At 48.1% G+C, this 25300-nt stretch overlaps 1 protein-coding gene across 1 annotated transcript in view; it reads left to right on the top strand.

Moving 5' to 3' along the window:
- The window catches only part of CLCN5 (chloride voltage-gated channel 5), a 32837-nt gene extending 14395 nt beyond the window's left edge, over nucleotides 1-18442 (top strand). The window contains exons 10-13 of the mRNA XM_018564245.1: nucleotides 1293-1509; nucleotides 2592-2794; nucleotides 15894-16028; nucleotides 18339-18442. Coding sequence (XP_018419747.1) covers nucleotides 1293-1509; nucleotides 2592-2794; nucleotides 15894-16028; nucleotides 18339-18442 — 659 coding nt within the window. The remainder of the gene's footprint in view (nucleotides 1-1292; nucleotides 1510-2591; nucleotides 2795-15893; nucleotides 16029-18338) is intronic.
- The last annotated feature ends 6858 nt before the right edge of the window (nucleotides 18443-25300 follow it).

The following is a 25300-nucleotide window of genomic DNA, read 5'->3' on the forward strand; positions in this document are numbered from 1 at the left end:
TTATGTGTAAATGATGTTCCATATTTCCGGAAGGTACGTCTTCATTTTAAATCCAATGTGCAGTATGATTGGTTCTGGCCCATAGCCTGGTCCTGTGCACCAATAAAGCTGAACTTCACACAAATTAAATGCATATATGGGAGCGGCACAAAGGATTTGCATTTGTGCACCCAGTCATGGGATTTACACAGCTCTGCTCAACAGCACAGTCCTGCCTGGCAAGGCAGAATACCTAATATTTCTCTCATGCAGTTTAACAACACTCATAGGTCTGGTCCCACCCCCAGGTGGGAGGGGTCCAGCAGGTAGGGCAGGAGACCTAATTTTTCTCTCTTGCAGTTCAGTAAGACTTATAGGGTCTGGTCCCACCCCCAAGTGGGAGGGTCCAGCAGGGTGCTGTACATAGCTTCCTGAACATCACAGCACCCTGCCTCAGTTCTCCTCATAAGAGCCCTCAGCGCTGATGCAAGCAGTGGGAGGGGTTATGCAAATATCAAAGCCATTTTATTGGTAGGTGGTCACTCTGAAATGGGTGTTCCTAGGCAGGCTGTATTTGCATGCAGACCACCCACGTGTGATGCTGAGCCTCCATGATTGAAAGAACTAAAAATCCAATGAATGAAAGGGGCGGGGCCAGGGACAATCAGGCTGGGGAGGGAAGGACCAGAGGATGCTGGACATCCTCCAGCCAGGAAATGAGGCGGAGCTCTATCTGACTTGCTGCAGCTTCTAATGCACATTGTGAGAAGCTCCCAGTGTGCAGCGATATCAGAGGAAGACATTTCAGCCCAGGAGGACTAAAGGGAAGGACAGAGGTCAGGTAGAAGACTGAAGGGGAGGCCGGAGGTCAGGTAGAAGACTGAAGGGGAGGCCGGAGGTCAGGTAGAAGACTGAAGGGGAGGTCAGGTAGAAGACTGAAGGGGAGGTCAGGTAGAAGACTGAAGGGGAGGTCAGGTAGAAGACTGAAGGGGAGGTCAGGTAGAAGACTGAAGGGGAGGTCAGGTAGAAGACTGAAGGGGAGGTCGGAGGTCAGGTAGAAGACTGAACGGGAGGCCGGAGGTCAGGTAGAAGACTGAACGGGAGGCCGGAGGTCAGGTAGAAGACTGAACGGGAGGCCGGAGGTCAGGTAGAAGACTGAACGGGAGGCCGGAGGTCAGGTAGAAGACTGAAGGGAAGGACGGAGGTCAGGTAGAAGACTGAACGGGAGGTCAGGTAGAAGGCTGAAGGGGAGGCCGGAGGTCAGATATAACGGACACCAGCCTGATGTAACCTTTTTCCTTTTCATTTTGCAGAGAGTGCGAGGAAGAAACAAGATGGCGTCGTGAGCACTTCGAGGATATACTTCACGGAACACACCCCTCCCCAGCCTCCGACATCACCTCCTAGCGTAAAACTCCGCTCCATCATGGACCTCAGTCCTTTTACCATCACGGACCAGACTCCAATGGAAATCGTGGTGGACATTTTCCGCAAGCTGGGATTGCGTCAGTGTCTGGTGACACACAATGGGTGAGTTCTTTTATAGGAAGTAAGGAAGGGTCGCGACCTCTGTCATTTAACCTATAACCTTTGCCATACAAGGTACTGGACCTTGTATGGTAAAGGTGAGGTCGATGTCTAACCAGTGTACCCCTAAAATCGTGAGCCCAAGGTTTAGGATCCATGTGTAGAAAGTCTAATGCAGGGCTAGACAACCTCGGCCCTCCAGCTGTGGTGAAACGACAAATCCCATCATGCCTCTGCCTTCAGGAGTCTTGCCTGTGGCTGTCAGTCTTGCAATGCCTCATGGTACTTGTAGTTTCACCACAACTGGAGGGCCGAGCTTGCCCACTCCTGGACTAATGAGAGTGACAGACCAAAGAGTTCATAGACTGGTTGATACATAACAAGAAAACATAAAACTGCCCATGCATTTCGGAGGTTAGGTTTGCTGCTAAACTCATGCTGGGCACGCTGCAGTGTTCACATCCAGACCATGAACCCTGGGGACTGTGCCGCTTCTGAGTCCTTTGGATCACATATAATGTTTGAGTCCTTGGAATGTGTTGGATGTTTATGTTTTCTTGTAATGAATGAATAGAGAGCAGCTGGAGCTGAGTGAACATTCATTCTCTGATCTCCTCTGTGAAGGATGAACCTGGAAGTGCTCAACTCTGAGCACCCCCTGGTTCAGCGCCGTGGGCACCCCCTGGTTCAGCGCCGTGGGCACCCCCTGGTTCAGCGCCGTGGGCACCCCCTGGTTCAGCGCCGTGGGCACCCCCTGGTTCAGCGCCGTGGGCACCCCCTGGTTCAGCGCCGTGGGCACCCCCTGGTTCAGCGCCCTCCCTGAGCACCCCCCGGATTCAGGGCCCTCCCTGAGCACTCCCCGGGTTCAGGGCCCTCCCTGAGCACCCCCTGGTTCAGGGGGTCCTGAGGCCTAAAATGTGCAGTTTGTGACCTGAAAATTACGTGAAACCCCCCACACCTCCTGTTTGACCTCCTGTTTGACCTCCTGTTTGACCTCCTGTTTGACCTCCTGTTTGACCTCCTGTTTGACCTCCTGTTTGACCTCCTGTTTGACCTCCTGTTTGACCTCCTGTTTTCCCTTCCAGGAGACTGCTGGGAATCATTACGAAGAAGGACGTCCTGAAGCATATAGCACAGATGGCCAACCAAGATCCAGACTCTATATTTATCTCTCACCGGGTGGAGGCCACTTCCGCACACAGCCAACGACTCCTGCGGCCTTCGTGTGATCCTCTATTCCACGGAGGTGCGAAGGCGGCGGTCCCGAAACGGATCGGGAACGGCTGCGGTTGGCGCTGCGCCTTCAATGAGAAAAAAAATTAATAAATTATATATTTAAATTGAGGTATTTTCCTGTCTCGGGAGGTCGGCCGTCATCACTGTATGTAACGCAGGAGGACTTTCCTAACGAGGACACTGTTTTGTTTTTTTGTGCCAAGAAACGCATTTGAAGCCCATCTGGACTTTCAGCGCAAACGCAACCAAATACATTCCAGACGCATCAAAACAAAAGGAAAAACCGTGTGGAAGCAGCGGTCTCTCTGCAGAGGTCATTAACTGACCTGCAGGGTCCTCTTCAGATCCTCTCCTGGTGGTGGGCGATCCATAATAATGCAGAGAGCGCCACTCTCTGCATCTTTACACTGCAAGTACAGGGTGCCGTGGCGACCCCCCTCAAGGGGCTGGCCCATGACGCCCCGCACTCACGGTATGTTCTCGGTCTTCCAGGATGAATAATGCTGGGCGTCAGCCAACCCAGAAGACTGAAGACATGCAAAGTCTCACAGGTCATTTTCTGTATTATAAAGCAGTCTCGGCCCGAGTAAAAAAAAAAAGTCTGCCCCCTGCCAGCATGCTGTAGAGAGAGACCCTTGCTTTATGTATGGAAGCAGTGGTATCTCTGCAGAGGTCCAACATATGCTCTTATTGCTGTGTATGAGCTAGAACTCTCCAGCATAGCTCATACTCTCTGCTGATTGGAGATCTCTAGGTCCTTCACTGCAGCATGCTGTAGGGAGACCTTTCCTGTATGTATGGAAGCAGTCGTGTCTCTGCAGAGGTCCACCATGGCCTGCCTGCTGCGTATGAGCTAGAGCTCTCCAGCAAAGCTCACTCTCTGCTGATTGGAGATCTCTAGCTCTGACCACTGCTTTCCACCAACAGAGCAAGGGTTCTTCTCTGCAGCATGCTATAAGGAGACCTTTCCTCTGTGTGGAAACAGTGGTGTCTCTGCAGAGGTCCACTATGGCCTTCCTGCTGTGTATGAGCTAGAGCTCTGCAAGCAACAAACCCTTATGTTCCCTGCTGATTGGAGATATCTAGCTCTGACTCATCGGGGGGTATGTCGCACCTCTGCAGAAAGACCTCTGCTTCCACCCACAAAGCAAGGGTCCTTCTCTGCAGCATGCTGTAGGGAGACAATTCCTGTATGTAGTGAAGCAGTGATGTCTCTGCAGAAGTCCACCATGGCCTTTCTGCTGTGTATGCTCTCCAGCAAAGCTCATACTCTGCTGATTGGAGATCTCTGACTCATCAGGGGACATGTCGCAACCTCTGCAGAGAGACCACTGCTTCCATCCACAGAGCAAGGGTCCTTCTGTGCAGCATGCTGTAGGGCAGGGGTAGCCAAACTCCGGCCCTCCAGCTGTGGTGAAACTACAAATCCCATGATGCATCTCTCTCCGGGAGTCATGTTTTTGACTGTGAGAATCTTGCAATGCCTCATGGGATTTGTAGTTCCACCACAGCTGGAGTGCCGGAGTTTGGCTACCCCTGCTGTAGGGAGACCTTTCCTGTATGTAGGGAAGCAGTGGTGTCTCTGCAGAGGTCCACCATGGCCTTTCTGCTGTGTATGAGCTAGTGCTCTCCAGCAAAGCTCACTCTATGCTGATTGGAGAACTCTAGCTCTGATTCATCAGGGGACATGTCACAACCTCAGCAGAGAGACCACTGCTTTCCCCCCATCCCCACAGAGTAAGGGTCCTTTCTTTGCAGCATGCTGGCTTTGCACACCTTTAGGTTTTGATGCGCTTGGAATGTATTCGGCTGCTTTCAGTGAAAGTTCAGTTGCGCTTTGAGCTATACCACTTCCTCCGTTATCTTTGTACTCCTCGGGGGCGGGATCTCTCAGTGTATTATGGGATGTATCCCGTTGGAGTTCTGCCCCCGGGTACCTTGTATCGTTACTGGAGGCTTCATTCTGTTTATGTCTTGGGGGGGGAGGGGGGGTTTCTATTATTTCGGTGGCTCCGTATTGAAAACTTCTATGCGACTTCTTTTTCTAATTCCAGACGGTCCCAAATCACGGACGCGGATTCTAAATTCCAATAACCTGACTAGGAAATAAACGTTTGAGCTTTTTCAGAATCCCGAATTCTTCTTTTATACGATCCGACTTCGAGACGCCGAAATAAAACGCTTGCCGAGTGCCGTGTTTTTGTGCCGCCAGATATTCAGTAAGTCTTTAGAAAAAAACAAAATTGGATGTAGGACTGGGGCGGGCGGCCTTGGCACACCGGCTGTTGTGCCACTACAAGTCCCATGAGGCATTGCAAGGCTCTGAAAGCCACAGGCGTGACACTCAGAGGCATGGTTGGATTTGTGGTTTCGCCACAGCTGGCGTGCCGAGGATGCCCACCCCTGGTGTAGGATGTTACACACACCGTGGTGGACACCTGACCATCTTACCGGTAGGAGCTTGTAGGACATTTTATGTCGAAAACCATGAACATTTAATATGGAGTTGCCCCTTCCCCATGGCCATTAATTTGCAGTTGTAACCTCCTCGGTGGCTGTAACGTCCTCCACTCTTCAGGGAAGGCTTTCCACAAGATGGGCACCACCATATTTCCTACACTATGTGATTGTTACGTACACCATATGGCCATTGTTGGTGGACACCTTACCATCACATGGATTCAAGCTTGTTGGACATCCCATTCCAAATCAATGGCCATTAATATGGGTTTGCCCCTTCCCCACGTCCATTAATATGGGGTTGCCCCTTCCCCACGGCCATTAATATGGGGTTGCCCCTTCCCCACGGCCATTAATATGGGGTTGCCCCTTCCCCAGGGCCATTAATATGGGGTTGCCCCTTCCCCAGGGCCATTAATATGGGGTTGCCCCTTCCCCAGGGCCATTATTCTGCAGTTGTAACCTCCTCGGTTGCTGTAACATCCTCCGATCTTCCAGGAAGGCTTCCACCACCATCTTTCCGACACTGTATGTGATTGTTACGTACACCATATGGCCATTGTTGGTGGACACATGACCATCACATGTATATAGGCTTGTTGGACATCCCATTGCAAAACAATGGCCATTAATATTCAGTTGCTCCTTCCCCATGGCTATTATTCTGGAGTTGTAACCTCCTTGGTGGCTATAACATCCTCCACTCTTCAGGGAAGGCTTTCCAAAAGAAGGGCACCACCATATATCCTACACTGTATGTGATTATGTACACCATATGGCCATTGTTGGTGGACACCTGACCATCACATATACAGTATCTCCCAGAAGTGAGTGTCCAACCCTCACATTTTTTTAAATATTTGATGATATCATATCATGTGACGACACCGAAGAAATGACACTTGGCTACAATGTAAGGTAGGGACTGTGCATCTTGTATATCAGTGTACATTTCCTGTCCCCCTCAAAATAACTCAACACACAGCCATTAATGTCTAAACTGGTGGCAACGAAAGTGAGTACACCCCTAAGTGAAAATGTCCAAATTGGGCCCAATTAGCCATTTATCCCTCCCCGGTGTCATGTGACTCGTTAGTGTTACAAGGTCTCAGGTGTGAATGGGGAGCAGGTGTGTTAAAGTTGGTGTTATCGCTCTCACTCTCTCATACTGGTCACTGGAAGTTCAGCATGGCACCTCACGGTAGAAGAACTCTCTGAGGATCTGAAAAAAAGATTGGGCCCAAAGTGTCAATATTTTGTGTGGCCACCATTATTTTACAGCACTGCCTTAACCCTCTCGGGCATGGAGGTCACCAGAGCTTCACAGGTTGCCACTGGACTTCTCTTCCACTCCTTCATGACGACATCACGGAGTTGGAGGATGTTAGAGACCTTGCGCTCCTCCACCTTCCATTTGAGGATGCCCCACAGATGCTCAATAGGGTTTAGGTCTGGAGACATGCTTGGCCAGTCCATCACCTTTACCCTCAGCTTCTTTAGCAAGGCAGTGGTCGCCTTGGAGGTGTGTTTGGGGTCGTTATCATGTTGGAATACTGCCCTGCGGCCCAGTCTCTGAAGGGAGGGGATCATGCTCTGCTTCATGCTTGACTGTTACATGTTGGCATGTAGCTCCCCAGTGCCAGCAGCACTCATGCAGCCCTGGACCATGACACTCCCACCACCATGCTTGACTGTAGGCAAGACACACTTGTCTTTGTACTCCTCACCTGGTTGCCGCACACACACTCTTGGCACCATCTGAACCAAATAAGTTTATCTTGGTGTCATCAGACCACAGGACGCGGTTCCAGTAATCCGTGTCCTTAGTCTGCTTGTCTTCAGCAAACTGTTTGCGGGATTCTTGTGCATCATCTTTAGAAGAGGCTTCCTTCTGGGACGACAGCCATGCAGACCAATTTGATGCAGTGTGCGGCGTATGGTCTGAGCACTGACAGGCTGACCCCCCACCCCTTCAGCCTCTGCAGCAATGCTGGCAGCACTCATACGTCTACCTCTGGATATGACGCTGAGCGCGTGCACGTGAACTGCTTTGGTCGACCATGGCGAGGCCTGTTCTGAGTGGAACCTGTCCTGTTAAAATGCTTGTAGGTAGGTGCAGTACGGCCAATGGCCACTAGATGCCCCCATGGGGCCCTGGAGATAGATGCAGCTCTGGCCTGGGGAGACTCTGTGTCCCAGGAGAGTTGATGTATAGGGGGCGCCCGAGAGGGGAAGTGAAGTCAGTTGTGGAGTTCAGTACAGGGGAGCAGAAGTCTAGGACTGTATGCAGAGTCTCCGGAGGGAGACTGTTTCTTAAACATAGGCTGGTCCATGGGAAGGACAGGACCAGGCCTAGGACTATGTAGAGCAGGGGTAGCCAAACTCCGGCCCTCCAGCTGTGGTGGAACTACAAATCCCATGAGGCATTGCAAGATTCTCACAGCCACAGACTGTAACGAGATCGCATTCTCGGGTCCTCCCTGGGCTGCAGTGGCGTCATAGACAGATGCGGCGTCACACGGTGCGCTCCACGATGGTACACGGCGGCCGTGTGACGCGCAGGAGAGCCCGCCTCCACAAACTCCGGCTCCATAAATAGTGACCGGCCGCTACACACGGCGTTCCACTATTGCCGTGAACGCCTGTGTTCGGTCCGCTCACTCAGGACAGCAGTAGGGTCACAGGGAATCGTGCCTCCAGTCCTATCTTCCAGGGAACCAACCTGAGTGCTGTGCAAGTCTATTGGGAGACCGCAAGTATCCTTGTGTCAGGCAGTTCAATGCTGTATCTCTTGTAATTGGACGTACATGGTGCTATACATGTTACTGGAGCTCTTTCTATCTCACTTGCTGTATGCTATGCTATTGGAAGTACATGGTGCTAGATGTATACCGGAGCTATTGCTATTTACTTGCTGTATGCTGGGCAATTGGGAGTACATGGTGCTATAAGCATTACTGGAGCTTTACTGCTGTTCACACTATTGCATGTGGCCATAGAGTATCATCTGGGGATTGAGTTCCTGCTCCTATGTACCACCAGTTTCTCTACGAACCTACACCCTCATCATGTTGCGCACTCACTACCAGGGTGGATTATGATGTAAATAACCATTCCTAAGTAGTATCTCATAAATAAGTCGGCAGATGATTTCGTGGATCCAAACTCTCCCTTGAGACTGAGAGTGAAACCTGGAACCCAAACTGATATGCCGCAACAGGACTAGATAGATTCTGTATTAGAACTGCATGTGTGTCATTCTCCACAGTTGTGATCCTCAATAATCCGTCAGGTGCTTTACACAGACATGACCCCCGGAGAGAGATGCATCAAGGGATTTGTAGTTTCACCACAGCTGGAGGGCTGGAGTTTGGCTACCCCTGATGTAGAGCTACAAAGATTCCCTAGTTTCCCCAGAGGGGGAAACCACCGAGCTAGGACTGACAAGGATGGGAGTCCAGAGAATAGTGAGAAGCTGTAGTACTGACGATATTTGCCAGGGGACCTCTGGCCGAAGTAAGTCATGGACTCTGGGCTGCACCTGGGCTGATGTACCTCTCTCTCTCTAAATTGTATCACTATGCAACTATCGAGAATTGTGCCGTCATCCCACCCGGGGGTGGCTGAACGTATGCCTTGTTCTGTTTATACCTTCAAGTAAAACCCAGAAAAGACTGGTTCTTCTCCCTCCAACCTCTGAGAAGGAGGGGTTCTACAGGAGTGTGATGTTGGACTGTATCGTGGCTGTAACCATCCTGAGGAGGGTAGGTGTGCAATGGGGCTATGCCCGACATAGGGTGTCGTTCATGGTGGCCTTTCTCCCTACGGGGGAGGAAGCGCCGAATACCACATAGGCGGTGGAAGCCATGAGGCCCTGTGTGCGCAGTACTACACGTGTGGGAGTGTTTGCACGAGGCCAGAGCCGTGGCCCCTGACCGTGGGGTGCCTGGTGTCGAGTTGCATACACGGGGTTACCAGAGCCAACCCAAAGGGAACACGCAACACCTTGAGAGTGAACCCCGCCTACATGCTGTATGGTCTTGGCCACTTGTAGTCCCCCCTACAGCCGGTGCCATTCTGCATTTCAGTGTAAGCTCCTGTGTACAGAGACTGATGTGACTGGCTCAGTGTTCTCTATAGAGCACTGCGGTATATGTCAGAGCTACAGTATATAATGTATAAAAACAGTGTGAGACTGTGGGGGGACATTGAAGTGTAAGCTCCTCTGGTGCATAGACCGCCGGGGGGAGTTGGGGGGCCAGTGAGATCCACCAGGGCCCTTTATTCCTTAGGCCCGCCACTGCTCCTGTTGAGAAATCCTGGTCTAAGGATATGTTGGGCACAGCCCCGTCTGGCAGAGCAGGAGACCTGATTGCTACAGTTAAGTAGCGTTTGCAGGTCTTGTCCCGCCCCCAGCCTGTAATTGGACAGTGAAAAGAGTAGCAGCACACTGATGAGCTCATCTCTCTGCTCTCTCCTCCTACTACCGTACTAGCCTGTTCTTCGTTAGCACTGCAGCATGACCGATTGGCTCATTGAGATGCTTCTCCCTCTCCCAACCTGAGCTCTGCTGTCCAGGGACTGCAAGAGGCTGACCATTAAAATTCAGCTACTTGCACTGCTGGCGATGGAACGATTTTTAATGAACACGGAGCTGCATTCATTTGTCTTTTATATCGGCCTGTTTTGGCCGGCACCGTTGGAGGACATGCCGCGACGTCCCAGCAGATGGCGCTCAAGTGTTTTGAATGCTACTTAACAAGCAAGTCACACAAAATGTAAATCTGAAATACTACAATGGCAGACAATGGAGCTCGTTCCAAATATTATCAACATTCCAAATAATAAAGCTTTTATTTAGCTGGCTGATCATTTCCAGAAAAGATTTTGTAGCCTTTAACGCAAGGGGGATGTTTGTGTTGTTTTACTGTTTGCTTTCCTTGATCTTGGCTTGTATGTGATCCCAATCTGAGCTGCTTATCCGAGACCTATATACACTAAACCCTTGGTTCTCAACTGGTGGGTCGCGATCCCATGTTCAGTGGGTCGCCATATTCCTTCCACTTTTCTAGGTGCGAGGCTCCTCAGCCTCCTCCTTTTGCAGCACTGTCAGTTCTTGCACGCCAAACAGCCATTTAAAATATGCTGCCCACTGCCGAGTGTCAGCTTGAGGTGGGATGGGCTGGGGCTATGGCCGTGTGGGAGCTCCATCCATATGTACAGTTCCCTCACGTGTCCTGTAAAGTTGCCTGGGCCAGAGTAATGTCACATTCTGGCTCCAGGCATCTCTACAGGGTATTCAAATGGAGCTGTACAAGCATTGCACATATGGATGGAGCTCTGTCACAGCACAGCAGCTCACACTGGACCCCAGTCTGATGATCCACTCCAGTTCTTGTAAGGTATGGAGACTGGGTGGATCTTTTTACTGACACCCCAAACGCACCTCCCACCCACAGTTCGATCACCCGAAACGTGCAGTGCAACTTGGGTCGCAACTTCATGACCAAGGACAAATGTGGGTCCTGAGGTTACACTGGTTGAGAACCACTGCACTAAACTGTACGGACAATGAATGTAGACCCTCCCACCAAAAAAATGAGCTCAGGTGTTCCCACTGAAGGGTTCTGGTAATACTACATCATACAAAGACATTGTAGACAATTCTTCTCTTCCATCCGTGTGGTAACAGTTTGGTGAAGACCCTTTTCTGTTCCACCATGACTGTCCCCTGTGTACAAAGCCAGCTCCATAAAGACTTGGTGTGGAGGAACTTGAGTGTCCTGCACAGAGTCCTGACCTCAACCCTGTGGAACACCTTTGGGGTGAATTGGAACATCGAAGTTCAGGTGTTCCCAGTGAAGGTTCTGTTAATACTCCATCATACGAAGACATTGTAGACAATGGTGCTCTTCCAACCTTGCGGTAACAGTTTGGTGTAGACCCTTTTCTGTTCCACCATGACTGTCCCCTGTGTACAAAGCCAGCTCCAGAAAGACATGGTGTGACCAGCTTGGTGAAGGTCCTTTTCTGTTCCACCATGACTGCCCCTGTCTACAAAGCCAGCTCCGTAAAGACATGGTGTGACCAGTTGGGTGAAGACCCTTTTCTGTTCCACCATGACTGTCCCCTGTGTACAAAGCCAGCTCCGTAAAGACATGGTGTGACCAGTTTGGTGAAGGTCCTTTTCTGCTCCACCATGACTTTCCCCTGTGTACAAAGCCAGCTCCATAAAGACATGGTGTGATCAGTTTGGTGAAGGTCCTTTTCTGCTCCACCATGACTGTCCCCTGTGTACAAAGCCAGCTCCGTAAAGACATGGTGTGACCAGTTTGGTGAAGGTCCTTTTCTGCTCCACCATGACTTTCCCCTGTGTACAAAGCCAGCTCCATAAAGACATGGTGTGATCAGTTTGGTGAAGGTCCTTTTCTGCTCCACCATGACTGTCCCCTGTGTACAAAGCCAGCTCCGTAAAGACATGGTGTGACCAGTTTGGTGAAGGTCCTTTTCTGCTCCACCATGACTTTCCCCTGTGTACAAAGCCAGCTCCATAAAGACATGGTGTGATCAGTTTGGTGTTGAGGACCTTACTTTGCCCTACCATCATTGAGCAATACAGCTTGGTCACCTCCCAACCCACAGCATTTGATTGTACAATTAAGGAGCAGCGGAAGACTGATACGTTCCTTCCTCTGTTTACTCTCGCATTCTTTTCCATCACATATGCATTGCAGCACATTGGATTGCCCCTTAGTGCTGCCACTGCCTTCCCCGGTCTCTCTCCTTTGCTTTCCAAGGGCTGATCTCAAGTCCAATTCGGTTGCATTTAAAGGTAAAGTCCACCTTCTGACACGCACACATATTCAGAAGAGAGACAAATGTGCATTCATTATTGTTTTGCACCGGAGACAGTGAAGCATTGCAACTAGTATCAGTGGCTCACGGGCCCAATGCTCGGGCTCTTGCAGAGTCTTCTCCGTCTTCTTCCATTCTGGATGATGCAGAACCACGCCAGATTAAAAACACAACAGCAACCTGTGGGGAGTAGAAACCCCGTGTTTCGGGAGGATGGAATGGCCCTGAGGGGGAAAGAGGGGAGCGGGACATGTGACCATGTTTGAATTTTAATTCATCTTATAGCCTTCTATGTGTCTTACTTTGCAAACCCTTTGATTGTCGGCAGCTCTCCGATCATTGATGATATCTGTCTGCTTCCTTCGTGATCTATTTTTGATTATCTTGATACCGCGTGATGAGAACTTTTGTGTGTTTCGAGTATATTTTATGCATCTTTCCAAAGTCAAATTGTGAGCCGGTAACAAGTGGCGGTGAGGAGATGAAAGGATTGGAGACAGAAGTATGTTTCATTTATTGACAAGTAGCTGTGAGAGAGAAATACCCGACAGGGAAAAATGAAACCAAACTTAGATCTTTCCTTCCGTGAAAGTGTATCTAATTCCCGAGAACAAAAATCTACAATATTGCAGCTTTATTCTCACCCGATGATCCTGCCAGTAACGCACTTCCTGTCCTAGGGTGACAACGCTTTGGGGTCTATTTGTAATCCCTGTGAGAATGGGGCAGAATCGAATGTACTTAGTGTCATCTCTCCTCTGGTCAAATGTTCTTCAATACCCAATGATACTACGGGGGTTGCAATGGTGACATTTATATGCCCATTCCTTCCATTGGTCTTTTTAATTGTATCATTGTAACTCATTAATAACATGTATTTATTTCCTATGATCCTCAGCTCCATCTAGTGGCCACAATGAGGTATTGTCCCCATTCACTATGTTCTGTATGAATGAACCCATTGAAGAACATTCAACCAGAGGAGAAATTACCCTAAGAACATTCGTTTTCATGCCATTCACACAACAGCTGGTTCAACACGTATACCTCCTCCTACAGGTTATCTGTAAAGGATCTGTATCAAACAGCACGTTATAATGGCACTCCCCCTCAAAGGAGCATGCCGTGCCTTCCAGATCCTTTACCGATACCACATGTGGGAAGGCGAAAACATTTTTAAAGTGTATGTAGAGGACAGGAAATGAAGGAAATCTCCCCAAGGGGACACAAATGGTTAAAAAAAAAAGCCAGCCCTCCCTTACTCTATCCAAAACTAAAAAACGTTTTGGCTTCAGTTGTGCTTTAAGCTGACCATACATACTATGGAATTCTCTCATTCAGCCCTGCAGGCTAAACAAGAGAAATTCCCCCATCCACGCTGTGAAGGAATCCCCTTTGTATTCAGTAGCCGCTGCTCCAGAATCTGCTAAATACCTGAACAGTGCCTGCATCTGATTGGATGCAGGTGCTGTTTGGCTGTGTCAGAAAGTGGGGGCTGGGGCGGGATCTGACAGGTGCCAAAAATAGCTCCAATAGCGTCCAATTCAAACTGTCAAATTTGGGTATTTTCTATTAAAGCGGGAAACAGCCAAAATTTGAGCAGTGCATGGCCAGCTTGAACCTACCCTGTCCACAGGGTAACAAGGCTCCTACTTAATTCCTCTGCTGTTGTCACCCTCTTAACCTCCCTGGCGGTATGATTTTTTCTTTTTTTTTCTTCCTTTTTCATTCTATTTGTTTTCGGGTTTTGTTCTGGGGTTTTTTTTGCTCACTTTTGAATCTCCCGCCGGTTCCGCCCCCTGCGACGCGGACGCTCACAAGGGACGGAACCCAGAAGACGGATGCCGGCATCGACCTGAGGACACAGCGTGGTTTGAGGGACTAGGTAACAGACGCGCTATTTATTCCCGAGTGTGGCTCGGGGTTACCGCTTATGGTACAGAAAATGAACCCCGAGCCACACTCGAGAATACCGCCAAGGAGGTTAAGGGACGTACATTTACTGGCAGGATCAACAGGTAATAACATGATGTTACAATGGAAGACCAGAAAAAACAAAACTGGTCTGTTACTACTATAGGCAGACCGCATCGTATATATATATGCCATTTTTTATTTTGCCCATATTTCCCCTTTAATGCTACCGAAAAATGAAAAATGGAGGTGGACTGACCCTCTAATGTGCTGTAGGCGACAGGTCCTGTTTTCAGATCTGTAAATGCATTGTTTATGTAAACAATTACTTGGTTTCCTTTATTCACACGACTTCGGAGGCCGTAAAATGAAAAGAACGTTTACGCTTCTGCTGTGCCAGCGCTTTGTCTGCCGGAGACACCTGCTGGCCCCCGGCCTCAGCAGCAGCAGCAGCAGCTGTGCTTTATAGATTGAATATATTATTGGACGGCTCATGCTCTGTGCAGAGAATTTATTTGCAATTACGGTATTTTTAGCACTCGGTTAACATTTTCAAGTATTAAGGGATACGCCGAGATTACATATGGTAATATTAAGAAAATGTTTATGGTTTTGAATAGGTCGTTGAAGTCAGGGTGATTTTTTTTCTGTCTAGCCGGCCTATTCTTTTTTGGCATTGGCTACTGTACATTGTTTCCGGGTAATATTGTGTAACATCAATCATATCAAGAGATAAGAGCACTTCCTGTTTCCTGTCTGGGTCCACAGGAGGATCCTGAGCTACTGATGGCATAACTATAGCCATAGCAGCCCATGTGGATGCTATGGGGCCTTGGGGGTGATGGGAGTTGGGAGAGGTTGGAGATGTTTCAGATGATGTCCTTGTGAAGTCTCCATAAAGGAAGAGCTGATGCCAGACACACCAGAGGAGTCATAGTTGACATCTAAGACTCATCTCTTCAGGAAAGCCTATCCCACCTCAACCTAACCACTGAACCATAAGCTTGCCATACACTGACAATTTATTCTCCTTGTTCAGCCCAACGGGATGGGGGAACCCCCCCTACCCTAATTGGGCTATAGTATTCTGCCTGCATTGGGGAATTCCCTGCCCGCATCTTGACTGAGCCAAGGGTCGGGGTGCAGTGATATATGTGGCCATTTAAGGTAGATACAAACACAAGCATCCTGTCCGTTTATGGTCAGGTGCCAGGCAGGGAATGCCCCAACCTGCAGCTGAGCTGGGTGGCTAGTCATGAGGTGCCTTCCAGCTTCCTAATTTGTCAGGAAGCCAGGCTGCCTACCAACAAGTGAAGCTGGCTTCCTAGCCAATCAGGAAGCCGGATGGGGCGTCATGACCCGCCTCCCAGCTTCTTGATTGGCTAGGAAGCCGGCTTCACTTGTTCCTAGGCAGCCTGGCTTCCTGACCATTCAGGAAGACGGGAGGCGGGTCATTATGTGCCATCCGGCTTCCTGATTGGTTAGGAAGCCAGGCTGCCTAGTAACAGGGATTGGAAAGGAAGCCTTGTCCATGCTCCCTCGGCACTGCCGTTCAGAGCGAGATCTCCCTCTGACCAGAAGTTCCGGTTTTGGAGGTAAGTATCGGAGCATTTGGGCGAGTACTCGGCCTAATACTTGGTATCGGTAGCGATATTAGTATCGGTATTGGTGCATCCCTAATTTTTTACTATTTTCACTTATTTTTTCATTCTTACAGTCATGTGATCTTTTTAATTTCCTATTTTGAATGTTGAAAGCCAAGGGTTTTTTTTTCAATGTTGGCCAGTATTGAAGTACAAAGATTTCACCTCACAGCTGTGTGAGCTAACATTTGCCTTTTTATACAGGCCAGCGCTCTGCTCCGCTGGGCATATGGCATACTAAATCTTGCAAGTGTTTTCCTCACTTTCTTTGGTCTACAGCCAATTTCCACCTTCATAAATTTGGTGTCTTTGCCCTCAGCGAGCTAAGAAAAGCAGAAGGCATTTGTGATCACAGCCAAGAAGTGCACAGGCACCAGGATGAAGGCTCTTGCAGGGAACTTACGGTGATCTCTGGTGAGAGTTGATCAATACCTGGTAGAGATGAGCAAACATTTTAAAAATTCATGTACCTCGGAATTTAGGAAATTCCAAACCAGAAGTAACATTGAAGTTGATGGAAACTCTAAACCACGATCCAAAAAAGTGTGTATTGTAGAGCAGCAAATTATGGAGAATTGTGCAGAATGGTTTGGGAAGCTCCAGGGTGACCAGCATGACGGGATTATGGGGCCAAAGAACAGCCTGAACTTCCTTTAAAAATTCTACCAGGGATGCTAAAATAGAAAAGTAGGACTTGGTGAGACTGGCAGATTCAGATTAATTAATTCAGATTAAGCTAAGAACATTCAAATACATAAAATTCAGTCCAAATCTAACATCAGGCTAAGGAAGGATGGGGTCTCGTGGCACTGGCAGTCAAGCTAAGAAAGGGTGGTACCTGCCGGGACTGGCAGTTAATCTAACGGTACTCAGCAACAGCACAAGCAGATGTAAGGCAGAAACAACCTTTGGAGCAACCTTGTCTCCCAAAACACTTTTTTGGGGAATTTGAATTGCCAGAAAATAACACTGAAATTCAGATTAGGCTCAGAACATCAAAATTCATAATATTCAGTCCAAACATCAAGCTAAGGAAGGGACGGACCGGGTGGCATTGGCAGTCAAGCTAAGGAAGGGTGGGACCTGGTAGCCCTGGCAGTCAAGCTAAGGAAGGGTGGGACCTGGTATCCCTGGCAGTCAAGCTAAGGAAGGGTGGGACCTGGTAGCACTGGCAGTCAAGCTAAGGAAGGGTGGGACCTGGTAGCACTGGCAGTCTTGGAGTTTGGAAATTACTGGAATTTACAAATAAAGAAGTGCTGGGTGAAGAGTGACAGCTGTTTCTTTGGATTGACAGAAAATAAGATTAAGCTCAGAACATTCAAATTCATAAAATTGAGTCCAAATCTAACATCAAACTAAGGAAGAGTGGGACTAGCAGTCAAGCTAAGGAACGGTGGGCCTGATGGGACTGGCAGCCAAGCAATGGAAGGGTGAGATCTGGTGGCAATGGCAGTCAAGCTAAGAGAGGGTGGGGCCTGGTGGCACTGGCAGTCAAGCTGAGAAGGGGGGATTTGGTGGCACTGGCAGTCAGGCTAAGGAAGGGTGGGACCTGGTAGCACTGGCAGTCAAGCTAAGGAAGGGTGAGATATGGTGGCAATGGCAGTCAAGCTAAGAGAGGGTGGGACCTGGTGGCACTGGCAGTCAAGCTGAGAAGGGGGGATTTGGTGGCACTGGCAGTCAGGCTAAGGAAGGGTGGGACCTGGTAGCCCTGGCAGTCAAGCTAAGGAAGGGTGGGAATGTCAGTCAAGCTAAGGAAGGGTGGGAATGGCGGTCAAGCTAAGGAAGGTGGGACCTGGTGGTACAAGCTAAGGAAGGGTGGGAGTGGCAGTCAAGCTAAGGAAGGGTGGGAGTGGCAGTCAAGCTAAGGAAGGGTGGGAGTGGCAGTCAAGCTAAGGAAGGGTGGGAGTGGCAGTCAAGCTAAGGAAGGGTGGGAGTGGCAGTCAAGCTAAGGAAGGGTGGGAGTGGCAGTCAAGCTAAGGAAGGGTGGGAGTGGCAGTCAAGCTAAGGAAGGGTGGGAGTGGCAGTCAAGCTAAGGAAGGGTGGGAGTGGCAGTCAAGCTAAGGAAGGGAGGAACCTGGTGGGACTGGCAGTCAAGCTAAGGGGTTTTTAGACAACAGCTGAAGCAGATACAAGTCAGAAACATCCTTTGGAGGAACCTTTGGTTCCTTCCTCCTAAAAGCCTTTTTGTGCACTGAAAATCTGATTCGGCTCGGAAATTCCAAATTCATAAAATTCCACGAAAATGCAACAACGCTAGATCAGAAATTTGGGATCTAATACCTGGAAGTGTTCTGCTCCCACCATTGACATTAATGCACTTAGCATGAAACAAATTTCTGATGACGGGTCCACTTAAAGCCACGTACTAAGCCATAAGGTGTTACAATGAATTATGAAGTAATACAAGCTCTCTCTGTGCCACGTATAGACGTGTTATACAACGATGGACGCTCTTCTGTGAATTGCTGGAGGAAACATTCTGCATTAAGAAAGATCGACTGCGCTAAGCAGTAGCATCCCTCCGCTAATTACCCGGGGCAATACATGCAATGCAAATAATGGAAACAGGAAGCCAATTATGTTACAAAATGTCAGTATATGTATATATACAGTATATACTGTGTGTGTGTGTGTGTGTGTGTGTGTGTATTCAGTTATATGGCACTTCCTAATGCATCCAGTTTTAGCCTTTAGGATTAAAATATACCTTTTATGACAATCTAGGAGAAGTGCGCGCGCTCACTGACCCGAGAAACTACAGGATGGAGAAAACCTACATTTCTTATGACAAATCGCAGCGCAGTATTGCAATTATAGAAATCTTCTAGATCAATGTATTATATGCAGCAATCCAGCAAAACACGAAGAGCGAGGACGGACTGCTAGGACGGTATGAAAATGCTGCAGTTCAGTGCGTGTCTAAAAGGCGGGTTTTAATACTGGTGCTGGGTACAGCCACCCATACAAATTAATGGATGTTAATGCGGGTATATGCCGGGTATATGCCGGACTTGCATCAACATACGCATATGTACAGAAGCACAACCCTCAGACACAGACAGTTTACGGTTAGGGTTGTGCCTGCATACACATGTGCGTGTTTACGCAAGTCTGGTGTATACCTTTGTCTTTGATAGCCATTGATTTTTATGGGGGCTGTACACAGCATCTGTGGCTTCCAGCCCAAAATGACATTGTGTGGCCCTAGATGGCTGTGGGTGTGAGCCCTTAGCATTGATTCAGTGCCAAACCACAAGGTTGGAAGAGACCAGTTGTCTACAATGTCTTTGTATGTTGTAGTATTAACAGGATGGTGGGTGGTTACCAATGGATGGTGGTTACCTTCATTGGAAGCACCTGAACTCAACCATTTGGAGGGGTTCCAATTCATCCCAATGGTGTTCATTAGGGTTGAGGTCAGGACTCTGTGCGGGACACCTGAGTTCCTCCACATCAAACTGGTCAGACTAACTTAAGCTGGCTTTGTACACAAGTGGCAGTCATGGTGGAAAAGGAAAGGGTCTTCACCAAACTGTAACCACAAGCCTGGAAGGTCTGATTCTTGCACAACCTGGTAAGGGATTGAAGTCAAGCTAAGGAAGGGTGGGAGTGGCAGTCAAGCTAAGGAAGGGTGGGAGTGGCAGTCAAGCTATGGAAGTGAGGAACCTGGTGGGACTGGCAGTCAAGCTAAGGGGTTTTTAGACAACAGCTGAAGCAGATACAAGTCAGAAACATCCTTTGGAGGAACCTTTGGTTCCTTCCTCCTAAAAGCCTTTTTGTGCACTGAAAATCTGATTCGGCTCGGAAATTCCAAATTCATAAAATTCCACGAAAATGCAACAACGCTAGATCAGAAATTTGGGATCTAATACCTGGAAGTGTTCTGCTCCCACCATTGACATTAATGCACTTAGCATGAAACAAATTTCTGATGACGGGTCCACTTAAAGCCACGTACTAAGCCATAAGGTGTTACAATGAATTATGAAGTAATACAAGCTCTCTCTGTGCCACGTATAGACGTGTTATACAACGATGGACGCTCTTCTGTGAATTGCTGGAGGAAACATTCTGCATTAAGAAAGATCGACTGCGCTAAGCAGTAGCATCCCTCCGCTAATTACCCGGGGCAATACATGCAATGCAAATAATGGAAACAGGAAGCCAATTATGTTACAAAATGTCAGTATATGTATATATACAGTATATACTGTGTGTGTGTGTGTGTGTGTGTGTGTGTATTCAGTTATATGGCACTTCCTAATGCATCCAGTTTTAGCCTTTAGGATTAAAATATACCTTTTATGACAATCTAGGAGAAGTGCGCGCGCTCACTGACCCGAGAAACTACAGGATGGAGAAAACCTACATTTCTTATGACAAATCGCAGCGCAGTATTGCAATTATAGAAATCTTCTAGATCAATGTATTATATGCAGCAATCCAGCAAAACACGAAGAGCGAGGACGGACTGCTAGGACGGTATGAAAATGCTGCAGTTCAGTGCGTGTCTAAAAGGCGGGTTTTAATACTGGTGCTGGGTACAGCCACCCATACAAATTAATGGATGTTAATGCGGGTATATGCCGGGTATATGCCGGACTTGCATCAACATACGCATATGTACAGAAGCACAACCCTCAGACACAGACAGTTTACGGTTAGGGTTGTGCCTGCATACACATGTGCGTGTTTACGCAAGTCTGGTGTATACCTTTGTCTTTGATAGCCATTGATTTTTATGGGGGCTGTACACAGCATCTGTGGCTTCCAGCCCAAAATGACATTGTGTGGCCCTAGATGGCTGTGGGTGTGAGCCCTTAGCATTGATTCAGTGCCAAACCACAAGGTTGGAAGAGACCAGTTGTCTACAATGTCTTTGTATGTTGTAGTATTAACAGGATGGTGGGTGGTTACCAATGGATGGTGGTTACCTTCATTGGAAGCACCTGAACTCAACCATTTGGAGGGGTTCCAATTCATCCCAATGGTGTTCATTAGGGTTGAGGTCAGGACTCTGTGCGGGACACCTGAGTTCCTCCACATCAAACTGGTCAGACTAACTTAAGCTGGCTTTGTACACAAGTGGCAGTCATGGTGGAAAAGGAAAGGGTCTTCACCAAACTGTAACCACAAGCCTGGAAGGTCTGATTCTTGCACAACCTGGTAAGGGATTGATATAACTTTCAATATTTTGCAGAGCTCACTATTGGATGTGAAGCTATTTTGAACAGGAAATAAAGACATGTAGGGCTTTCCATGATTTACCATTGAGATGTAGCCTGACTGTACAGGATGAAACCATCCAAAAATTGCATTTCATATCCAGGTCAATCCCATCCAGAAGAGCAACTGTCGCATTTCAACACAGTGTGTCATCGAATTGTGACCAAAAAAAACAAACCTATTATCTTAGCATTGTTGCCAATTGGAACTAACCATCATACTCCCTGTACTCACTCATAACCATAATGAGTGACCAAGAAGTATGTTTACTAAATACTGGTGAAACCAGATACTTAAGTTTAATGCCAGAACAAGAATTTGCATCATAGTTGCAGATATTCACTGGGAAGAATCTTTCCAACAGATTTGGCAACCACCATCCTTTGGTAACCACCATCCTTTGGTAACCACCACCCTTTGGTAACCACGACCCTTTGGTAACCACCACCCTCTGGTAGCCACCACCCTTTGGTAACCACCATCCATTGGTAACCACCATCCATTGGTAACCATGACCCTTTGGTAACCACCACCCTTTGGTAACCACCACCCTTTGGTAACCACCACCCTTTGGTAACCACTGTCCTTTGGTAACCACTGTCCTTTGGTAGCCACCACCCTTTGGTAACCACCGTCCTTTGGTAACCACCACCCTTTGGTAACCACCACCCTTTGGTAACCACTGTCCTTTGGTAACCACTGTCATTTGGTAACCACTGTCCTTTGGTAGCCACCACCCTTTGGTAACCACCGTCCTTTGGTAACCACTGTCCTTTGGTAGCCACCACCCTTTGGTAACCACCACCCTTTGGTAACCACCATTCTTTTGTAACCACCACCCTTTGGTAACCACCATCCTTTGGTAACCACCGTCCTTTGATAACCACTGTCCTTTGATAACCACCGTCCTTTGGTAACCACCACCCTTTGTTAACCACCATCTTTTTGTAACCACCATCTTTTTGTAACCACCATCCTTTGGTAACCACCATCCTTTGGTAACCACCATGGCCTCTTCTTTTTACTCTATATGCAGTTGAGTCACTGGCCACTAGATGGAGCAGAGGGGCAAAGGAAATAATAATGCTCTTCGGCTCCATCTAGTGGCCATAATAAGTATCTATTTACAATGCTCCCCAGCTCAGATCCAGCTAGTGGCCACAAGGCCGTATTACATTACATACATTCCACCTGAAAAGAAAATATAAGAATGTTCATGTTTGCCTCTATCCGCTCAGAACTTAGTCACAGATATTTGCAGGGTGAATGGCTCTGTGGATTATTGATAAATAGACTCCTATGTATTTGTATAATGATGATCCTGTCCTAGGGTGACAAATACTCACGGTACTGTATCTATGAAGGAGCAGCGATGTTACCCTGGGAAAGGAAGTGCTTTAGGCTTACAGAACACCCCCACCTCCTCATCTTCATAACAAATAGAGGAGAGGTTCTGTAGTCCACAGAGAAAACTCAGAACCCTGGCTCAGACACAGGAACTTCACTGGATTTCCAGCAGGATCAACAGTTATGTTTTGTTTTTTTTGCACTTATCAGACACCTATATAACAAAACGCTTTGAGTGGTACATTTAACTGAGCAAATAAGAGAAGTTGATTGCTGGGGTTTATATACATTGTAATCCAGTGATTGGAGCGCCTGTATCGGCACGGATTAAATGTGCCGTGGTGACACGGGCCGCCTCAATCCCCCATAAACGCTCTTTTATTAGCGTTTCGCAGCCTGCAGCTATTGAAAGAGCTCTGATTATCTCCACAGGACTCGCCATCCCGCGGGAAATTTATGATCACAATTGCTGTCATTTGCCTATTTGCTATTTTTCGCTCTTCGCATTATTCCGACTGTATAGAATTCTCTCTCTCTCTCTGCAGAGACGCGTCCAGTTCCAGCGCCGGGGAAGATGGAGACCTAGAACAGGATGATCTAAGGTAAAATGACCAGGTAATGATGATGGGTTTAGGTAGAACTCCCGAGACGCGGCATTCATTATCACAGAAATCAGATGCGGGGACACTACTCAGACCGCAGCCACACTTCTGGATTTAAAGGGCCCTGACACTGATAGAATCTAAAAAAATTAACAGCAGCACCTGCTGTGCTGTAGTGGCAACTCTATGTCATTAGAGCCCCGCCTCCCAAAAACAGTTTAGCTGTCTCTGCTCCCTCTTGCTGAAAGAAGGGATGATGGGGAGCAGAGCTGCTGAGTTGCTGCTGGGAGGGGTAAACTGAGCTGCTGAGTCACTACTAGGAGGGGAAGTTGAGGTACTGTGTCACTGATGGAGAGCTAAGGTGCTAATCCCTCCCCTGCAGTGACCTAAGCAGCTCCTTCCAGCAGTTACTGGGCTGCCCTTTGCTGCACCTCCTAGCAGTAAAACAGGAGCTCACCCTTCTTCTCCATACCAGGGCACATGCTCTATGTTTATATTAGAGATTGGAAGGCTGAGTCACTGCTGAGAGGGGGGGAACAGGGGAAGCTGAGCTGCTGAGTCACTGCTGGGAGGGAGGAGTAGGGTGAGCTGAGTTGCCGCTGAGAAGGGAGAGCAGGGAGAGCTGAGTTGCCGCTGAGAAGGGAGAGCAGGGAGAGCTGAGCTGCTGAGTCACTGGTGTAGGGGGGGTAGCGGGGTGAGCTGAGTCACTGCTGGGAGGGTAGGTGGAGAGACGCTTAGCTGCTGGGACACTGTTGGGAAGGTAAAGCAGGATAAGCTGAGCTGCTGAGTCACTGGTGTAGGGGAGAGCAGGGTGAGCTGAGCGGTAGAGTCAATGTTGAAAATGGTGGCACAGGGGAAGCTGAGTTGCCACCAGAACAACTGCCATGCTGTGAATTTTGAGGATGAGTTGCTCCACATGTGCCGGCAGCTGCAGAGGTCAAAAAGGGCTTGTTTTAAACCTAATTTACTGCTTGTTAACAGCGGTAACAACATGCGTCGGATGCAGTGGTGTAAAGCACGCCACCACTGGACTCTAGAGACGTAGAGACGTGCTCTCTGGAGTGACCAATCACGCTTCTCTGTCTGGCAATCCGATGGACGTGTCTGGGTTTGAAGGTTGCCAGGGGAACGGTACTTGCCTGACTGCATTGTGCCACGTGTTCAAGGAACCCAGAAGGCACTCAGGGTGTCATGGCACACTGGTTGAGAAAGGCTGGTCTAGCAGATGCACAGAGTGAATTGGGAGAATAGGGGTGGTCTGTCATGTGTACCTTGGTTGGGCCGGGCCTTGGATATGAAGGTAGGTTGAATTTTTTGGTGGTGCAGAGTACAACTGTTTGTTGAGGTGACAAAAGGCCAACAGTCTTCTCCAATAAGGCATATGTCTCCATGACAATGTCTCCACCCTATCCGCAGGTGCTCACCCACCTCAACTTCCAAAACATGAATCAAGAAAACTTTTCCAGGTGAATAAAACTTCATTGACTATGAGTCAACATACATGACTCTTGGGCTCCTTCCACTAATGCATTTCATTCTGTGATGAAGCTTGGTCATAGAGGTTACTCTCTACGCGTTGATGGACCTTGGCTAAACCGGACGTCTACAAGTAGGTGGATTCATCTACATGATAAATCATTGGGTCAGTCAAGTTCAAACCATCATATTTTGGTACAAAAAAAGGTTACCACCCAACTTGTTTCGGGATTAAGAGAATTTAGCAAAGCCTATAAACCAAAGAAACGCGTGAGCTGCCAACCGTGTACAATGGCTTGAACTCCAACATTTCAACGATCCATCTTCTTTGGGCTCTACTCCCTTCTATACCTGCATGACCAAAATGATGGATTCTAACCGCTTTATACAATGCATCACTTATCTGTATCTACATATCTTCCTTGCATTCGGCAGCAAATGAACCGTTCACACCCTGCAATAAAACAAAGAGCTGCGTTTTTCTCTCATCGGCTTTGAAACGTCTCTTCAACTTTCTCGAAGCGAGATAATTTGTTCGGTATTACTGCAAACAGGATACAAGTGTAGAAGTCTGACCCAGGCATTTGATGAATATTAATATCTCAGAATGTGTCATCAGCCTGAAATGCGTGAATATGAAAGAAAGGAGATTTCTAAGAGATTTGCAGAGATATGTAATGCATATATTTGCCTGCTTGTTTATGGATTCTCCTGACACGTCTGTTTTAGCAGTTCATACGATAAAAGAAATCAGCCTCTCGCTGACCACATGGTGCGCACAAATTGAATATCTTATATCATTAACAGATCATTAATCTCTCTGGCAAGTATAATAGGTATGCGCAGAAGTCCCGGGTGTGCCTGAATCATACTGACTTTGTAAAAAAGGATTTTCAGCGATGTCGAAGATATGATTAAATCCCAACTCTGGGCTTCTTTTTTAAAATGCCCCCCCGGGAAATCATAAAAAAGAAGCCCAGGTTGGAATATGGTTCTTCAGTCTGGAGCTGTTCCCCACGGGACCTCTTGTTTACC

Source organism: Nanorana parkeri, unplaced genomic scaffold (genome assembly GCF_000935625.1).
Source record: "Nanorana parkeri isolate BGI_ZX_2015 unplaced genomic scaffold, ASM93562v1 scaffold740, whole genome shotgun sequence".
NCBI classification, from domain to species: Eukaryota; Metazoa; Chordata; class Amphibia; order Anura; family Dicroglossidae; genus Nanorana; species Nanorana parkeri.